The sequence below is a fragment of the Dunckerocampus dactyliophorus genome, chromosome 5 (assembly GCF_027744805.1).
Source record: "Dunckerocampus dactyliophorus isolate RoL2022-P2 chromosome 5, RoL_Ddac_1.1, whole genome shotgun sequence".
NCBI lineage: Eukaryota > Metazoa > Chordata > Actinopteri > Syngnathiformes > Syngnathidae > Dunckerocampus > Dunckerocampus dactyliophorus.
The window spans coordinates 17,733,251-17,754,079 of record NC_072823.1 but is presented as its reverse complement, the minus strand read 5'-3'; the positions used below and the strand labels follow the sequence as shown (position 1 = coordinate 17,754,079).

The following is a 20,829-nucleotide window of genomic DNA, read 5'->3' as shown; positions in this document are numbered from 1 at the left end:
AGCATATAACGTTATTTTATACTCAGCTCAGAGCTAGTGCAAAAATTGTAGACAATTGTCCGCCTAACCCCACCCACCTCTCTTGCTCACCATCATGGCTAACTTTCAGCTCCATGGCATACGTTCTATTCTTTTGCGGTGCAGTCGAATATTTTCAAATTTCAGTTCTTGACGCCTCAGAGTGCTTATTCCTCCAGCAAATACTGTAAGATAAGATTTTGGCCAAAGAAAACAGATGGTTTGAAAGAGGAGTAAAGGAAGCTATTTTTGTCAAACAACAGAACCCATCATTGAATCGGAATGGTGGTTTAAGGTTTAATTTGGACCCTGTGTTCAGCAGGTTACTGAGACCAAAACCCACAGCTCTTAGTCATGCAAATGAGGTGGAGCCAGGGCCGAGCCAGAACAATAGATGCTAACAAGCCAGTATCAGAGTCGTTCATACCCAACTACAGGGAGCTACACTTCCCTTTGATCGGAGGTGCTAATGGGAGGAGAGGATTAGACCACCACTCCTCCCAGTCTTAGTGTAAGTAACCAATAGGAGGAGTCGTCATCTGTACTTCTGTGTAGAAGGTGTCGGACGTTTCGCTCCTCATCCGAAGAGCTTCGTCAGCAAACTAATAAGTGCTGGTAGCTAGGCCTTAAATACAGTAAGAGTGGGCGGAATTGGTGTGCCAACACCCTCCTCCTATTGGTTAGTTACACTAAGCCTGGGCGGAGCAGTGGTATAATCCTATCCTGTTATTCACACCTACGATAAAAGGGAAGTGTCGCTCCCTGTTGGCACACCAATTCCGCCCACTCTTACTGTATTTAAGGCCTAAGCTACCAGCACTTATTAGTTAGTTATTAGAAGCCTTTCCCTTGTAAGTAAAGAAGACTAAGGGGCTGACTACTCACACAAGGACTGCTGTGACATATACATCTGCTAACATTGGAATGCTCGTGGATTAGTGTGATCTTGAAGTAGCCGCTCCCGTCATAGTTCTGCCCGAATTATTCTTGCTCCCTGGTCCACGAGGGTTCTCAATAAATTGTGATGCCATCTCCCGAATGAGTCGCACAGTGAAACAATAGCACTTTCAAAGGTCTATTTTAAGATGAAAGAGTTTAGCCCAAGTTATCATGGTGATGTAGATCCTTTAAAGGAGAGCCACCTGTAGAACAGACAAGCCTGGCTTTACACTAAACACGCCTTGCTAACCCATTAAACTCACTTCGCAGTACAGTATACCCCCTTGGGGACACTAGAGTCAGTTTACAATTAGGATTAGAGCACTATTGTTCCCCCACAGGTACATAAAGCCAAATGGTTCGCTGTCTGAAAATACAACAAGAACATTTACACAAGCTTACACAATCTTTTATGTAAAGTCGCTAATATAATGGCTTCAGCCCAAGGTGATAAACACCATTGATGCAATAGTTTGATTGATCTGTATATTAGAACAGTGGTCCCAAACCTTTTTTGTCCCACAGACCGGCTTGTGGGAGGTGGGGTTCGTACATTATAGCGATCTAATTTATCTTATTTATTATGTATTGTGTAAAACGAAGACATGAATAACATCAAATTTAAAAGCACAAAATGAATGCCGACCCACCATCCACCAGTTCAAGTTCCAGCCAAGTTTTTCCAGAAAGATTATTACATCGCTGTTTGACGTGTGTGGTAAAAGGCTGTGTGCTAGCATGAATCAACTTGAGGCAAATGTGCACATTAGCACTCAATAAGTCATCAAAACTTACCTTTATGCATTCCCACATAGTATCAGCATTTGACACCAAATATGAGGTGAAAGAAAAATGGTAAAAATACAGTAGTAGTCTATCTGTGCGGCATGAGATAAAGTTAGCACACGCACAATGGACATGCGTCAAGTGATACGGATGTAACGGAGAGAATCCGGCCACTTTTCAAAATAAAACAAAAATGAAATAATGGAAATTATTTTTTCTTTCTGTGCGGCCCGGTACCGGGCTCGGCCCGGGGGTTGGGGACCACTGTATTAGACCACAGCTGATAAATAGATGTAGAAAACAGTTGGCTATGTTTTGTAACTATTGTAATATCTGTGACTTGTGTTCCTGGGCCTTTAAGGGGCGGGGCTTGGAAAGTGGCGGTGCGACGTCACGAGCGAGTGGTGGGGGTGTTGAGGAGTGTGGGGGAAAGTTGGAGTGGTTGTGGATGTTGGCGTGGGTTGTGGCCTACAACAGCCCTGGTGTGAATGTGAACTGTTGGAAAGTTCTCCGCTGTGAATAAAGCGATTGAAGTGCATCGGCGACGTGAGTCTCTCCTTCCCCACAACCAGGGGCATTACATTGGTGTCAGAAGTTTCGGTTTCAACCCCGCTGCACGACTGCTGTTGTGGGGGGAGCATGCCCAGTGAGTTCGGCGCTCGACCGAAGGTGAAGGGGGGAGCTGACCAGTGCGTGATTGAAATGCCTGGTGAGTTCGGCGCTCGACCGACGGTGAAAGAGGAAGACGGCGAGTGTGTAATAAGCATGCATGAGACAAAGTTCGCGGAGCACGGACTCCATGACTCCGGCGTTTCCCGCCAAAATGAGAGCGCGGCGGCCATGTTGGAGCTGCGTCAAGACGCGGAGAGGAACAAACATGGCGGCGCCCATCAGCACATGTGGGACCTTATGAAAGCACTGAAATTCTCTGGCAAAGGGAGCTGGGAAGCCTATAAGGCACAGTTTGAGCTTGTGGCTGATGCAGCAGGCTGGACTGGGAGGTTGAAGGCGGTGCTGCTGGCATTATCGTTGACAGATGACGCTGCGTCCTGCTTACTGCTGCTGGGCCCGGAAGAGAGGCTTAATTATTGCACGCTAGTGGGCGCACTGCACAGGCGTTTCGGGGTGTGTAATGTTAAAGACACCACACGCTGTGAATTCAAGCACCGTGAGCGTCAGCCAGGTGAGCAGCTTCGTTGCCTCGCCCATGACATCGAGGCCCTGGGTCGGCGCGCATATGCAGGGATGCCGGGCTCAATCCAGAGCGAGCTGATTCGTGACCAGTTCGTCCAAGCACTGAGACCAGACGAGCTGCGCCTGCATGTCCAGCTCGCCCACCCCACCACTTTGGATGAGGCCCTTGCGCTCGCCATGGAGAGGGAGATTGCAGCCAAGGGGGCGCTGCAGACGCCGTCCCACCCTGTTTCGGCTGCGATAGTGGCAGAAGGGATGGAGAAAAGGCCGCCGTGGGTGGAGGAACTGGTCTGTGCAGTAATGGCCCGTTCAGCCCAGCGTGAGGAAGGGGGTGACCGACGCACGTGCCCCATGACCTGCTGGGGGTGTGGTCAACCAGGTCACCTGCTGCGCCGCTGCCCCAAGTTGAAAGACGCGTGGGGAAACGGGAAGGGGCCCGTGTAGCCCGGATGGCACGGGCCCTTTCAGTGGTCAACCGGGAACTTCCGCCTGCAGACGCGGGGGTTGCGTGCAGGGACCAGCACACTGATGATACAGCTGTTGTGGCTGTGGGCTGGACGGAGGTGGGAGACCCCTGTCATGTCTGTGTGCAGATTGGAGATGTTGCCTGCACGGCCCTGGTGGATACTGGTTCTTCGGCCACGATAGTAAGGTCTGACATCGTTCCAGTGGGAACCGTTATAGAGCCAACCTTGACAAGGCTGAGAACAGTGACCGGGGAGACAGCCCAGATGAAAGGAAAAGGGAAGTTCAAGTTTGTCCTAGGGGGTCTCTCTAAGTCCTTTGTGGCCTGGGTGGCAGATGTGTGCGACTCATGCATATTAGGCCGGGACTTCCTGAAGGCTGCAAGTTGTGTGGTGGACCTGGGAGCTGCAGTGATTATCCTGCCAGGGGGTCAGCGTGTGAAGCTTATCAGCCCCACTCAACGGACTGCAGCAGCGTCCATTGACACCGCGGTTGCAGACATCGCGGTGCACAGTGAGACCCCATCTGATCCGCACAGGTGGGCGGTGTTATCGTTACCAGAGCAGCCGTCGTTGACAGGGGCAGAGTCCGCTCGCCTGAAGAGGTTCCGTCCCCAGAGGGGGGCGACACCAGAGCAGCCGTCGTTGACAGGGGCAGAGTCCGCTCGCCTGAAGAGGTCCTGTCCCCACAGGGGGGCGACAACAGAGCAGCCGTCGTTGACAGGGGCAGAGTCCGCTCACCTGAAGAGGTCCCGTCGCCAGAGGGGGGCGACACCAGAGCAGCCGTTGTCGACATGGGCAGAGTCTGCTCGCCTGAAGAGGGCTTGTGCCCAGCAGGGGGCGACACCACAGCAGCTGGCGAGTAGACGGGTAGAGTTTGCTAGCCCTGAGAGGCTTGGTCCAAAGTGGGGGGCAGTGCCACCCAGCCTGCCTACTGTGGAGGACCGGATGGAGCCAATCCGATCCATCTGGGAAAAGAACTGCACTGGCCTAGATGCTGGTCAGCAAGAGCAGTTGTGGCGAGTGCTGTGGGACTTTAAAGACATTTTTGCCCTCAATGAAAATGAGGTGGGCCTCACGCACCTTGTTGAACACCATATCGACACTGGGGACGCACGTCCAGTGAAGGTGCGGCCTCGTCGCCTGCCCATGGTCCGGCAGGAGGCGGCTGATAAAGAGATCCAGGCCATGCTTGAGGCGGGGATCATCGAGCCCTCTGACAGTCCGTGGGCGTCAGGCGTTGTGATGGTCCCCAGGAAGAACAGCTCTCGGCCGCGGTTCTGTGTGGACTACAGACCGCTGAATAAGGTCACGAGGAAGGACTGTTACCCGCTTCCTCGGGTTGATGAGACGTTGGACCTGGTGTTGGGGTCCGCGTGGTTCTCATCGCTCGACCTGCGCAGTGGATACTGGCAGGTCCCCCTCACCCCTGAGTCAAGACCAAAGACCGCGTTCTGCACCACCAGGGGGCACTGGCAATTCAAGGTCATGAGTTTCGGACTTTGCAATGCACCAGGGACTTTTGAGCGGCTGATGGACACTGTGCTTGCAAATATTCCCAGGCAGCAGTGTTTAGTGTACCTGGACGATGTCCTCGTCCATGGGAGGTCCTTCCAGGCCGCACTAGATTCCCTGAGGCTAGTGTTGGGGAGGATTGCGGCGGCTGGACTGAAGCTGCATCCTGAGAAGTGCCATTTTATGCGGCGAGAGGTGGCGTTCCTGGGCCACAAGGTGGATGCAAGTGGTATCAGCACACTGGAGGAGAAAGTCAGCGCCATCAGAGACTGGCCGGCCCCGAGAGACCAAAAGCAGCTCAAGAGTTTCTTAGGCCTAGCTTCATATTACCGGAGGTTCGTGAAGGGATTTTCCTGCATCGGTGCACCCTTGTTTCGCCTCCTCCAGAACGGCCAGGCCTTCGCATGGACGCCAGACTGTCAGGAGGCGTTTTCCAACCTCAAGAGGGCCCTCACGAACGCTCCTGTCCTCACCGCTCCAGACCCAGCTTTGCCCTTTGTGCTGGACACGGACGCTAGCAATGTCGGCATGGGGGCGGTGTTATCGCAGATGGGGCCAGAAGGTGAACAGGTGGTAGCCTACTTCAGCCGAACATTCAATAAAAGTGAGCGGCGCTACTGTGTGACCAGGCGTGAACTGTTGGCTGTTGTGCTGGCTGCACGCCACTTTAAGTACTACCTCTGTGGCGTGCCCTTCACCATTAGAACTGATCATGCAGCACTCCAGTGGTTGATGACCTTCCGAGAACCGGAAGGCCAGGTGGCGCGATGGTTAGAGGAGCTGCAATCCTTCCACTTCAGTGTGATCCATAGAGCAGGTACTCGGCATGCTAACGCTGACGGCCTTTCCCGGCGGCCGTGTGCTGTGGACGGCTGCAGCTACTGCGACCGGCGCGACACCAGAGAAAAGGAGCTGTGCGGTGATGAAACAGCTGGTGGACCGTCATGCTGCACGCTGGAGGCAGTGGATGCTGCAGAGTGGGCGGTCAAGCAGGAAGAGGACGCCGATCTCAAACCGGTGCGACAGTGGGTCCAGAGTGGCAGGAGGCCAACTTGGGAGAGCGCGATGGGACTGTCGGTTGGCACAAAGGGCCTGTGGAGCAAGTTTGCAGTGCTGCGCATCAAGGATGGCGTGTTGCAGCGTGCTTGGAAGGAGCCAGCGACTGGGGAAGAGAGGTGGCAGGTGGTGGTGCCTGTAGCTCTCAGGGAGGCGGTGCTGAGAGCATGTCATGGAGGCACCGGGTCAGGCCATTTCGGGAGCACAAAGACCCTCAGACGGCTGCGCCAGGGATTCTACTGGGGTCAGCACCGACAAGATGTGGAGGACTTCTGCCGGCGCTGTGACCAGTGTGCAGCGTACAAGGGGCCCCAGGACCAGTCGCATGCACCACTCCAGCAGCAAGGGGTCGGGGCGCCTATGGAGAGGGTAGCCGTGGACATTATGGGGCCTTTTCCTGAAACGGTCAGAGGGAACAAATATGTGCTGTGTGCAATGGACTACTTCACTAAATGGCCGGAAGCATATGCGCTGCCAGATCAGGAAGCAGAGTCTGTGGCAGATGCGCTCCTGGAAGGCATGTTTAGTCGGTTTGGCACTGCGGACATCCTCCACAGTGACCAGGGCAGGAATTTCGAGTCCAGAGTGTTCGCTGCCCTGTGTGAGCGTCTGGATATGCAAAAGACTCGCACCACGCCCCTGCACCCGCAAAGTGATGGCCTAGTGGAGCGGTTTAATCGCACTATGCAGCAGCAGCTGGCCATCCTCACCTCTAACCATCAGCGTGACTGGGACCGGCACATTCCTTTAGTGTTGATGGCCTACCGTTCAGCAGTCCAGAGTTCCACAAGCTGTACTCCTGCCCTGTTGATGTTGGGCCGGGAGATCCGGACACCGGCGGAGTTGGCGTTTGGGAGGCCACCAGGCAGTGCAGAGGACCGGCCGGGACTGGAGTATGCCCGGAAGTTGCAGGATCGGCTGGAAGCGGCGCATGCCTTTGCTCGAGGTCAGCTAGAGAAGGCTGGTATGAGGCAGAAGAGGAACCATGATGTGCGCAGCAAGGGGCGTGACTTTCAGCCGGGTGAGCTGGTTTGGGTTTTCACGCCCAAACGGAAAAAAGGACGTTGCCCTAAATTAGACAGTCATTGGGATGGACCGTGCAGGGTGCTAGAGCGGGTGGGGGAAGTAGTCTACAGAGTTGCAGTTCCCCCTAGAGGCAGAAGAGTTGCCCTGCACCGGGACCGGTTGGCACCTTACAGGGGCCGGGATGTTCCCCAGTTCGAGGCAGAGCCTGCTTCACCAGCTGGCTTGGGACGTGGGGTGGACTCAAGTTCACCGGGTCCCACCACAGTTGTTCTTGTTCAGCCGCTGGCGCCAAGGGGAGGCGCACAGGAGTCAAGCCAGGGCCGGCCACAGAGACAGAGGCGGAGGCCGCCAAGGTTTGGGGATTTTGTTGTTGACCCCTCGGGGCGAGGGGCTTATTAAAGAGGGGGGCAGTGTAATATCTGTGACTTGTGTTCCTGGGCCTTTAAGGGGCGGGGCTTGGAAAGTGGCGGTGCGACGTCACGAGCGAGTGGTGGGGGTGTTGAGGAGTGTGGGGGAAAGTTGGAGTGGTTGTGGATGTTGGCGTGGGTTGTGGCCTACAACAGCCCTGGTGTGAATGTGAACTGTTGGAAAGTTCTCCGCTGTGAATAAAGCGATTGAAGTGCATCGGCGACGTGAGTCTCTCCTTCCCCACAACCAGGGGCATTACACTATGCTCACCACTTGCCTTCACATTTTATGTATATTTGCCGCAGACTACACACTACACACTACAGATAATGCTCGGTTTGATTAAAAAGACGTTTCTTCAGGTACCTTGTTTAGCTACACAAGACTAACAAATGCAATAGAAACAGTTGTCAATATGTTGTAAACTATGCACAATTTTTATCTTTGAGGAGACATGATTTTTCTCACGCTGTAGTATACTGAACATTCATGTCAACAATTATGTATGTATAGTACTTTATTAATCCCACAGCAGGGAAATTCACTCACAGCAGGGAAATTCACTTTTTATTATACTATATATTATAGATCAATATGATGCAGGGCAATGGACCAATTAACCAAAACATAGCATTATTATCTTTTAAGACGTGATACCCACCGCTCTACCACTTTTCTCTTTTCTTTAGCTGCTACAGGTAGTGTAAAATGTCAAGGTAAAATCAATTTCACTCCTCCCAATCTGAGGGAGGTAGCGTCAATTCTCTGTAATATACAAAAGTGCTTCCGCTACTAGATCTCAAATAAACATTTTTAGGACGACATTATAAACAATAAATATAGTATAATACCACTAAAATGTACATTGTGTATGTGTGTGACATTCAACAGAGGAATACAATCAATTTTGTGTAAAAATATCCGGTTGCATAAGTTATTTCGCATACTACTGCTTTGCTTCTGATTACTTCCGGTTACTCATTGCGGCTTCATGAGTACTGCCTCGGGACACCCAGGTCGCACCGGCGGGAGAGCGCAGGGTGAGAAGCAGCCACAAGTGGAGTCGGACTGGATCGGTCCACCTACCAAGAAGGAGAAAGCACGACACAGCAAACAGACGAATAACCCCGAAGGAGCTATCACCCGACTATTACCATGATCCATATGTTTTTACCACTGAAGAATCTGCGACGGAATGGCAAATCTGTTCTTTTTGGAGCTATTCTGCTAGTGGGAGCGGTGGTCGTCTACCATGAGATGGTCGCGACCAAATCATGGAACGATGGCACGGGTAAGTTTAGCGCACCCACCTCCACTTGTGCATAGTGCTCGTATGATCAAACAATAGGCGTAGAAATAACATTTAGTGCACATATATTGTCCTTTAGGATGGCACCGGTCAGTTTCGTGCACTTTTTACTCCACAAGTGTTTCACCTGGAAAGCTGTGCATAGTGGTGTTTGGAACTGTTTAAATGCAAGACCTCGGTGTAGTTGAATCTGGTGCAAGGGACTGGCAAAAAAACCCAAATGCAGTTGATATTTCAGGTCAAAAAGTGTAAAAATCAACATCACACTTAGCATTGTAAACATACATTATGCTGTGTGTGCATCTACCTCTATTTAAGTTTGTTTTTAGGTTTATTCAATGTAATATGCAACATGTTAGCACTTTGTTGGGGGATTTCTGCTGTTGGCAGTGATGGCATGACACTTGTAAATTTTGTGCAGTCGTTACTCACTGAGTGTGACTGTGAGTGGACTTTCCTCCGCAAGTCTTAGGTCTTAGTTGTGAAGTTGTGAAAATTGCAATTATAATCCAACAATAAGTAAAGAAAATGAACATGAGTGCACACATGTAATTTTTATTTAGCCTGTGCATTATACTTATTAATATACTGTATTGACCATGATTGACTTATGAAAGCAATAAAAGGGTAAACTACAATTACTACAACAATTAAAGGCATTCAGTAAAGATACAATGCATTTTGGTTATATTGCAAGTAACTTTAAATGTTTTTGTTCTCACAAGTACAGAATGATATGAAATGTGGGTCACAATCTCAGCAAAAAAAAAAAGCCAGATCATTTGTTAGCATTTAACTCCAGTGTAAATCTGCTCGCTGGTGTGCGTAATCCAATGAAATGTGAAACAGGTCCATTTACAAGCGTCGTGAGAGAGTTTGGTTGTGGGGGCAAGGGGGAGTTCAGGAGGTCAGGTCGCAGTCTTACTCATTAAAATGATGCGTCGTCTCACGTCGGTTAACCACACTTCCTGCTCAAGCCTGTACCTTTATTTGCACCTCACAGTTTAATGTCAGGGTGTCACTAGTATAGCAGAGATGTACTGTAGATGAGAGCAGTGGAAAGAGGCTGATGTATGCCCAACAACAACACATGACTCAGACGCACACTCTTTGAACAAAGCTTGACATGTAAACACATGCTAAGCGCTCTCATGTACTAGTAGGTAGGGCTCGTCTCCACATGCATTCCTTTGCTGGAGACCCCCCCCTCCCCTCTGCACACACATTACATGACACCATGGAGGCATAAAGAACTCCAGCAAGGGAAGTAAAGATGACAACATACACAGTTTGTTTAAGATGGTCATGATGGCGAGTAACATCCCAAAAAATGTGAAAAAAACATTCACAAGATTTTCAAAAAGTTGAATTCTAACAATAAAGCAAGTGATATAAATTGGGTCAATTTTTAAGGCTATTTAATTGAATTGCATATGAAAGCATCTCATTCTCATGTTGGTGGTCATTTAAAAAGATGGTAAATATGAGGTGTGTCAGAAAAGTTCCCGTACTGGCGTCACAAAATATATATCCAAATCCAAACTAAAAACTACAAGGTTTTCCCCTTCGAAGCAGTCCCCCTGGAGTCTAACCTGCTTTTCCAGGCTTCTGTGTCACACCTTTTTATGTACTCCTGGAAGGATTCTTACAGGATTCTCCACAGCTCCGTCGTCATGGCTATCTTGATGTCGTCCACATCTTCAAAACGGGTCCCCTTGATCTGGGGTCCTTAACCACTGGGCCCCCGGGAAGCTTTCAGGTGCACTTATATAAAAAAAAAAATACTGTACACTTAAAAAAATACATTTGTAAATAACGACATCTTTTATGTAAATGCATATGAATTTTGGAAAGATGGGCCATTATTTTATTTAAAAAATATACAGTTACAAATCCCAGTTTTTGCATGTACAGTAGACGCTCCTACAACGTAAATAATCCGTTCCAAGAACCTTTATGTTATAGAGATTTTATGTTCTACGAAGCGTAAAATACATGTAAATAGCCTAATCCGTTCCAAGCTCTTCCCAGACTCACACCTTTGGGCCTTCAAAATTCCACCAAATATGGTGGGAAAATATAAGAAAACAGCGTAAACATAGTAGAGTAACATTCCAATATAAAATAAGGTAATAAATAAGTTTGATTATTGTTTGCATGGTCGATGGGGAACGGCCGTATAGTCTAGCAACATCACTTAATTTCATACCACCTTCATGCTTCTGCATCATTTCCTGCTTTGTTTCGATCGACAACTTTTCCCTTTTTTTCTTCTCACACTTGGTTTAGGGCCCATGACTCCGGTAATTTTAACACAAAGAAAAGTAAACAAACTAAAAAGAGATTTCAATGCGTGTGAACTAGTTTAAGGGCGACTACGATGAGGAAGGGAGCAGCATGTCTATCATAAACACACCGACGCGCTGGATTAGTCAGCCAATGAGATGAGAGCGTAGGCGGTGCTCCGATAATCAGTCAATGAGAGCATGAAGCGTCAGAATTTCTGCATTACTTCCTGTTTCGTTTCGATCGACAACTTTTCCCTTTTTTCTTATCACTTACACTTGGTTTAGGGCCCATGACTACGGTAAGTTTAACACAAATAAAAGTAAACAAATTAAGAAGAGATTTCAATGCGTGCAAACTAGTTTAAGGGAAACTAAGATGAGGAAGGGAGCTCACATACAAACATGGACACGCTGGATAAGTCAGCCAATGAGATGAGAGCGTAGGCGGTGCCTCGATAATCAGCTAATGAGAGCATGAAGCCAGAAGGCGTCACCAAGTGTACTCTGTTAGTCTCTCTGTCCCTTGCGCGGACTTGACGCTTCACGTTATATGGAATTCCTTACGTAATACAATGCGAAAAATTTACATAAATTCTTTACGTTCAGTGGAATTTACGTAAAAGGAGGTTTACGTTATGCGAGGTACTACTGTATATGTTGTTTGTTAGATGGTCCTTGACCGTACCATTGTGCCTGTGCGAAACTTCTCCCATGCGGCACAGATAGTCTGCTATACTGTATTTTTACCATTTTTCTTTCACCTAATATTTGGTCTCAAATGCTGATACTATGTGGGAATGAATAAAGGTAAGTTTCGGTGACGTTATTGAGCACATTTGTGGGGCACAACCTCAAGTTAATTCATGCCTCTTCTCGTGCACTGAATAAAGCAAATGCCACAGAGTCTCTTTATAGACGTGTTGGTTGATTGTCTGGCCCTGTGGCGGGAACTCGCAGAGGACGATGGTCCTCACATCGAAGAGTGCCATCGACATCAACAGTCCTGGAACTTCTCTGACACACTTAGTAAATGAATATTTAATAAATAAATTACAAAAATAACTAAATTGAATAAGAAAATAAATAACAACAAACAAATCCATAAATAATACAAATTTAAATAAACCACGTTGATCTGATTATAACCGTGCACTATTCAAAGAGTTACAATACTTAACACAAAAAATAATACATGAAATAATCAAATAAATGAATAATAAACACAATTGAATAAATACACAAAAATACAGTATAAATAAATAAAATAATCTGTAAAGCAGTGCTGATTTAAGGCGTTAATTTTGGAACAAAATATTCAGATGTCAGAATGAAAATAAAATAAAGTAGATGAATAAAAATAAATGAATGCTTTGAAAATAACAATAAAAATAGTTAAGTGAGGGATGTACAGTATATTAGACCTATTGAGAAGCAAACATCCATTTTGAATTGAAATCCACAAATTAAACATGCTTATTCATTTTAGATTTGTTTTCCTCTCATTGGGGAGTCCAATGCAATTTTTGAATGAACGCTGTAACAAAATAAATGTTGATGGTAACTGAACTAACCTGAACTTTCATCAAATTGGGTTTCAGCATTGCGCTGAAAATAATAGTGGCGTACAAAGCTATTGCATTGATCTCGCTGCGATATGACCTCATTTATTTCCATACACTATGAACTAATGTGCAATATTGTGTATCCTTTACTGGCCATTTCAATTCTCTTCGATGCGCTACTGTCCTCTGTTGTAGATAAATTGTGCATGTAGCACCAGGGTGTATAAAGTTTACTATTCTGCACATTTACTCCTTGCATCTAGAACCAGACATCTCAGTTGGTGTTTGCAAATATGATGACAAATCATAATGAATCTGGTTGGTTATCTGAAAACCTACTGTTCTGGTTTTGTTTTTGTACCACAAGGCTGGAAAATGTTGATCACCTCTCATCTGCAAAGAGGAAGCTGACAAAGCTTTACCGCAACAGTGTCACCGGGCTCCGCTCTGCACATACTCTAGGCGACTTGTTTTTTTCCACACAATGGTCATGTGACCACTCAAGAGAAAAAAAACGTAGTTAATAAATGTCCCTCAGGTGAAGAGGCTGGCGATGCGCTGTAACATGATCCCATTTGTATGCCTATTTTTCTGAAGCAAGATAAGTTTGTAAGTTTGTATCTCAGTGCAGCATCCACCATAATGAATCAGATCGCGGCCTGACCTTGAAATGTTAAATTCTTTTTTATTATTGTGCAACAGTCTTTGGCATAGTTTATTTGATGACCTTGTTCCCAACAGTCATTGTGGTGTAAATCTGGATAAAGGTGCGAGTCATGGTGGCATTCAGGGGTGGACTGGGACAAAAATTTGGCACTGGACTTTTTGGTCCAGACTGGCCCACTACAATTTGTCCGCATATAATGTGCCATTTCGCCCCATTGATGTACATACAAAGACACAAGCCTTAACAAAACCACTATACTAAACAACATCCCTCTATATTCTGGAGCTTCGAATGAATAAATGAGAGTGAAGTCATTTATCTGTGGGCTCACTGGGCTGCTAGCGTCTCTGGTGAGAGCATGTCCACAGGAGATTACAAATCTGGGCATGAAAACTAGAGGAATAGTGTGGAATAGTTCTGAACAAGATTACATGCAAAACAATGAGTCTGCATGCAATCACAACTTTGACAAGTTGGCTAAAGTGTGTCACTGTATCACGTGAAACTGATGAAAGGACAATAAACCATAAACACTACTGAAAATAAAATGTAAAGTATACATAATATTTAAATTGTTATATCTATGTTCTTCGTGATGCAAATTCAACTGTGGGCACTAAAAAGGTGCATGTTGACACTTTAAACAGTTGAACTCTGCTGGTGACATGATTGGGGCGATGGCATTATAGGCAGAAATGGCTACAAAATGTAAAAATAGCAGTTGTACGTGCTCAAAACACATCGCATCGTACCATGTGAATTGTAAGCTTGGAGATGCGCAATGTGGTATCCTTTTGACGAAAGCATCACTTAAGTGCTTCATAAAAGAAAATCATCAACGAATCAGTTTACTTGATGTGACCCAGGCAGAACATACGGCCAACATGTTAACAACGTACAGTGTGATATGAACACGAACTCCGCGCCAACACGCAAAACACCGGCGAGCAAGTGCTCATGTGGTGAAAGCGGGGACGGCCAATCACACGTTAGCAAGATACGGAAGGGGCCAATTGATGAGCTTGTTGGTGGTCTAAAGGGAAACATATATCAGAAATTACGGTAGTATCGCGTAACAGTAAGGCGCAGCAATAAATAAACGGCCAATTTTGCTTACTAACAAACAAATCTCTTTTTTTTTCCACTTTCTACAAGGATACCTTCTTATTCAACACCATTAGAAAGTGTCTCCAAACTGTTTTAGCAGAGGTCTGTGCCAGACTGAATGACACTGTACAGTAGACCATCCAACACAATATTTGCTTTGTTTGAATTCAAAACATTTTTTCCATAGAAAATCATGCAAATTGAATTTAACCATTCCAGGGTTAAGCTTCTGCCATCATGAAGCCTTTAATAACTGAACAGGGAATATTTTAAGTAAGATTTAAACATTCTTAACGGTCATACAAGTGTAAAAAATAACGTAACCATTGCAAAAGCAGATTACTTCTTGTGCCTGGGAGGTGAGTCTATTCGAATAAAGACTAAAAACACCTAATTTTCCGGCCGCACGGTGGCCGAGTGGTTAGCATGTTGGCCACACAGTCAGGAGATCGGAAAGACCTAAGGTTCGAATGTCCGCTTGGGCATCTCTGTGTGGAGTTTGCATGTTCTCCCCGTGTGTGGGTTTCCTCCGCGTACTCCAGTTTCCTCCCACATTCCAAAAACATGCATGTTAGGTTAATTGGTGACTCTAAATTGTCCATAGGTATGAATGTGGGCGTGAATGATTGTCAATATGTGCCCTGCGTGTACCCCGCCTCTCGCTCAAAGTCAGCTGGGATAGGCTCCAGCATACACCTGTGACCCTACTTAGGATAAGCAGTATAAAAAATGGATGGATGGACTCATTTTCTACTGAGACATATTGTGTCATATTAGTCATATTAAATGGCGCGAGTACTTCTGCAGCTACGTTACAATATATATTTGCATTTCATGTCACTGTTACCCTTCTGTGGTAAAGGACCTGTCACACCTTGACGATTTAGCCAGCTTGCGCCAACGTATGAAAAATTTGGCCAATACGCTGGCGTACGTCGAATAAGTTATATGTAAGTTTTGTATATGTTAACAGTACGCTGAAGCACACCGGCATACGTCTTAAGTCGTCCAAAAATGTTGTGCCTGCATAAAACTTTGACGCATGTCAACGTATGATTCATACGTCCCACATCCGCGAGCAATAAGTTATGCCAGCGTTGACAGCCGTTCACACACGTTATTTGTAAGTTACACACAAGTTGTAATACGTCAACATACCTTGAGACAAAACTATCTTAGCTTGACCAGTAGAGGGCACTGTGACACCGGGAATGGAACAAACATTTATTTTTTATTTTTTTGCGCTTTGTCTGAGAGAAACAATGCACGTTTTAATCAAGCAATATTGATCTCGTCAACATAAAGTGCATAGGAGTATTTACATTAAAAAAGAATGGAAAGATACAGCATGTTACTGTCCAAGTTAGCGTTAGGTTTGATGCAGGTGTGTGAACGGGTGTCAACGATCGCATGACTTATTGCCCGCGGATGCGGGACGTATGAATCATACATTGACATACGTCGAAAAGTTTTGTGCACGCACTAAATTTTTAGACGATTTGGACGTACTACGACATATGCCGGCGTGCTTCGGCGCGCTCTTAACTTATACGAAACTTACCCATAACTTATTCGATGTACGCCAGCGTATAGGCCAAATTTTTCATACGTTGGCGTACGCTGGCTAAATCGTCAAGGTGTGACAGGTGTTGGGCATTGGGCATAAATTGTGAACGCCGGCAACACGCTACGCATTCGTTGATATAAGTTGTCTATAGGTTATAGAAACGTTCTATATAAGTTACTAATACGTCATGTATACGTCGAACTCGTTATGAAGACGCTATGTATAAGCCCAAAATTGCAAAAAAAACGTCGGCAGTTCAACGTATGCCATCATAATGATCACGTCAGGCATGCGCTGGCTAAATCGTCAAGGTGTGACAGGGCCCTAACATTGCTAAAACGCCAAAGAAACAGAGCTGAGCTGAAGTTTCTCTTAAACTTTTAGATCAGATTGAGAGTTTTACCTCCTCTGAGGCATTCAGCAAGTGTCTTCATCTCGTCTTTTTTATTTTTTACATGTATAGTAACTGAAAACCGCTAATACCCCACAGCCATCTTTTTTTAATGAACAAGATCTTTTGAAAGTAGGAAACCAGTCATTTAGAGTTGATAATTGAATAAGAAAAGCAAGTGCACATGATGTTTAGTCTACTGCACATTGTGTTAAAGAAGAACCAAAGAACCTCACAAAGATAAAAATAAACCCTTGCTGGCTTTTTTTAACCACCACTCTAGAATTCCGTGTGTTGCCAAAGCTGGCGCTGTCTCCCCCCCTTCTCCCCATGGGTGTGGGTGTCTCCACCCCTGTGATAATGACAGACTTCATTCTGCAAGCAGTGGAAACCGGGTTCCTCTCGCTCCCACCACAAGCCCATAAAAACAAAGACAGAGGTCCTCTTTTTACAAGCCCTTCATTTGAAAAGATGATGGAAGTGAGTTTTTTGGCAGGTGAGGTAATGCCGTTGCACCCATTCAGTGCGGCAGAGACCCCGGGCTTTATTGTTCATGTGACATAAGTGCCATAAAAGTGGAAGTAGAACATTAAAAGGGTGGAATCTGTTACATAACCTCCAAAGTAATGGAGAAAAGGAATAAAACGATGGGACACGGAGGAAAAAGCATGAAAAAACAAGATAATCTGGAAACACATCAAGCGATAACTTGGTTGTATAGAGCAAGTTATAATTTAACAGCCATGATACTTTATTGTCTTCTGGTGGTTTGTGGATAAACATTCAATACATGCACAATAATACGCACTATGCACATTACGGTACTATGACCTTTCCTCATCCCTGCACCTTGTGAATAAGTTTCTTTTTAATATCTAAGTGATATGGTTGTAAACCTTCCAGATATATTTTTGTCTTAATCATGTGTTTATGTAATCATTTAGGTACAAATCCAGATGACGGCAGCAGCTGGAGGGCACCCATGTTTGACCAAAGGGTAAGTAACTAAGAATGGTGCAAGGAAAAAGACGTGTTTTTAGAAAATGTGATGATTCTGGGATGAATTTTTGTGTGTACACAAAAGCTCACCGGTGCCTGCAGCGCTCATGCAGCCCCAGGCCGTGACACTACCCCTACCATGCTTGACTATAGGCAAGACACAATTATCTTGATACTCACATGTCTTGACAGCGGTTTAGACCGGGGGTGTCCAAACTTTTTCCACCGAGGGCCACAAAATGAAAAGATGCAAGGGCCACTTTGATATTTTGTAAACCAACACATGCTGAAATGCTAAGAAGTTATATGTGTATGGCTCAGATCAAGGGTACCCAAGTGTTACATTTTGGGTAAAATTTCAAATTTGTGGATAGACCTTGGTAATGTTATCAACACAAACTTCAAACATTTCAAAACACACACCCAACATACCAGAGCTCGAGACATCTTCCATTTCCCATAGCAACCCTCCGAAGTTCACACTTTCTTAAATGTAATGTACATACCTCGGTGTCCACTTTATGCTGTTATCTCTGCATAGATTTGACTTTTGTTAGAAAAGTAACTTATATTTGAGAGAGTATCATAAAGTAAATAAAAAGTGACAAATCTAGATCTTGAGTTAAAGCTCTGAAAATATGGCAAAAATCAAATGCGGATACCGAGTTATGTACATTACATCTTCCATAGTGGCACACAAACTTTCTTGCCATTCTGTAATCTGTGAACACATTACAACACGGGGTGCTGAGGGACACGCCGATCGCTTCCGGGTTATGTACGGAGCAATTTATCAAAGAACACGCTAGAATTTATTTGGTTCGGATAAATGTCAACAACATATAATATGACGGATAAAAGTAAGTAAAATCCGACTAGTAATGATGAATAATTTTGCCCACTTCGCGTGTTTTTTTCGCCGCTTCGTGCAGCTACATAACTAGGACACGAACGGCTACCTACGAGAGGTCAAAACAACGGCTGTCAAAACGAGTTACACTGCTCGATAAACACAAAATTTGTAACTCACCCGACGAAAAAAATCATTTCAAAGTGCATAAAGATCTTCTCCAATATATATAAAAATGAAAAAATCTTACCTTAGACTTGACAATGGTTGTTAAACCATCGATTGCTCGTCGAATTCAATGATACTGCTTCTCCGAAATCACGACTGAACGTACATAACGCTGACGCAAAATGGCAAACACGACGACACATTCCCCAAGTATTTGGCGAATAAACGGCGGAAGGATACAAGTTTTGTTTGGCCCAAGAAGGCACTTTTTATTTTCAAATTCAATATTTACTAGCAATACGCAATTTACGCTGTGAGCTCGAAGTGTACGTACATAACAGGCCGGACACGAAATTTGGGTGTGTTAGACTTTTGTTCAAATAATCTTATTTTACTCTTTTATACACAAAAAATCATTTTAGTTGCAGAGTTGAGTAATTATTCCATGAATATATACAATTTTAATCATCTTGGGGTTTGTTTTTCCATGGAAGTATGTTCTTCAAAATTTTCATTGGCAGCCGGACACGAAGGTTATGTACGTTTCACTAATGATTACACGACAGTTTTTTTTTTTTTTCCGCTGACAATATTTGAATAAAACACATTAGAAACCAATTTCAGACATCATTCTTTAATTCTAAGTAGAAATCATGACAAAATTGTCAGAGGAAATATTGTTAATTTCACAACAAAAGTAGACATGCTTTACATGTAACATTTCAATGTCCAAATATAGACACTTTTTTACAACATAGCCGTGCTAGCGCAAAATAAAAACATGAACAGGCTTAATTTATGGTTTGGTAAGCTTCCTCACTCTATAAACGTCAGCGTGATAGGGATAGTACACATTGTTAGAACAACAATTTCAAATACTACTCAAGTGAAGTTGAAGACAGCAAAGGGTACCCTTGATCTGAGCCGTGCACATATATATTTCAAGAATAAAACTGCGTCTCAGCTTTCTGATATAGGTGAAAAAACGTATTATTAATATGAACGTCAGTCTTTGCTCTTTTCTTTCCCATTTTTCAGTTTTTTTTAATTTTCCAAATATAAAAATTTTGTTTTTGTTATATTATGGCTTTATTCCTATACTTGGACTTGATTCCCATAGTATTATTTATTCCCCAACCTAATTTTCCAAAAATTACAACTTGATTTTGTTAGTTTCTTGTAATATTCTGACTTTAAAAAAAATTGTATTTTTTCTTTAATATTTGAACTCTATCTTACTAAAATGACATTATTTTTCTTCTAATAATACAAATTTATTCTCATCAAATTGTGACTTTTTGTCTTGTTAGAATACGACTTTTTCATCTTAATAGTTTGACATAATTCTCTCAAAATTAGAGCTGTTTTTTTCCGTTTCTGCTGTTTTTTTGCAAATTTTCCAACTATTTCAACTTTCTTTATGTAAATTTTCTAATTTATAAGATTAAGCTTACACAAATAATACTGTGTGTATTTGTGACCGGAAAGCAGCTACAGTGGGATCTCACGCATGTGTTCTATTTAGAACGCATATTTGCCAGAGAAAACAAATGAATAGTGAAACTGTTCCAGAGTCAAACTGATGCCATCATAAAATCTTCATCATCTGCACAGACAATGTTTTAAGTCATACAAGTGTAAAAATAATTGAACCACTGGAGAATAAAACAAAAATACATCATGACGTGTGGCAGAGGCGTAGCAGAAAAAAAGGAGTTTAATTCATTCATCTTGCTTTTTAACCTTCGTAACTGTCATACAAGTGTAAAAATTAAATTCATTAAAACTACTCAACCATGATTTTGTGTGACAGAGGCACAGCATTTAAGGAAGTGGAGAAAAGTACAGTTGACTTCATTCATTACACTTTTTAGCATTCTTAAGGCTTAACTTTCAAGTATAAAAATAAGTCAACAGTTGTATACTGTAGTAAACCAAACAAAAGTACAACTGATGAATACTGTGTGTGCCTAGGTGTCAAGTCTCCTTACATTTGCACTAAACACAGCTAACTTAGAGCTTAGCCCCTACTCGGCACACAGCCCATCAACGTTTTGTTGTTTGTGTTATACACTAGGTCCCCAACTAACAAACACAGTTGGTTCCAGACGACCGTTCTTATGTTGAATTGTTCTTAAGTAGGGGAAAAGGTAATATTACCAATGATATAGGTACTGCATGTACGTGTATACATATACAGTATATGCGTATGTATGTAAATATGAGTTTGGATGCAGTAGTAATATTAAACAAGGATAATTAATGAAAAAACAATAATAAAAATGATATAATAATACGTAATAATAAATATTATTTACCTTTGAAGAGGAGTGGCCGAGCATACGTCGTTGTGGTGGTGGAGGAGGAGTTATTGAAAAACAGGACAAATTGTCGTCGTCGTCGTTAGACTCTTCTAAAAGAGGTAGTGTTTTGTGAGTGGTGTAGAATTAAGCAGGCCTATTAACTCTTCATAAACTTTAATCACACGCTCTGCCCAGGTTGTATAATTTAGCTT

The 20,829-nt window shown here is 44.3% G+C and overlaps 1 protein-coding gene across 5 annotated transcripts in view; it reads left to right on the top strand.

The window, feature by feature from the left end:
• The first annotated feature begins 7,540 nt into the window (after positions 1–7,540).
• b4galnt3b (beta-1,4-N-acetyl-galactosaminyl transferase 3b) overlaps positions 7,541–20,829 on the top strand; it is a 34,311-nt gene continuing 21,022 nt past the window's right edge. For 2 of the 5 annotated variants that reach the window (XM_054777246.1, XM_054777243.1), the window contains exons 1-2: positions 8,382–8,697; positions 17,242–17,294. In XM_054777246.1, coding sequence (XP_054633221.1) covers positions 8,562–8,697; positions 17,242–17,294 — 189 coding nt within the window. In that variant the 5' untranslated portion in view covers positions 8,382–8,561. Of the gene's footprint in view, positions 7,631–8,381; positions 8,698–17,241; positions 17,295–20,829 lie in introns of those variants that run through there. The other 3 variants (XM_054777248.1, XM_054777247.1, XM_054777244.1) reach the window with 2 other exon arrangements.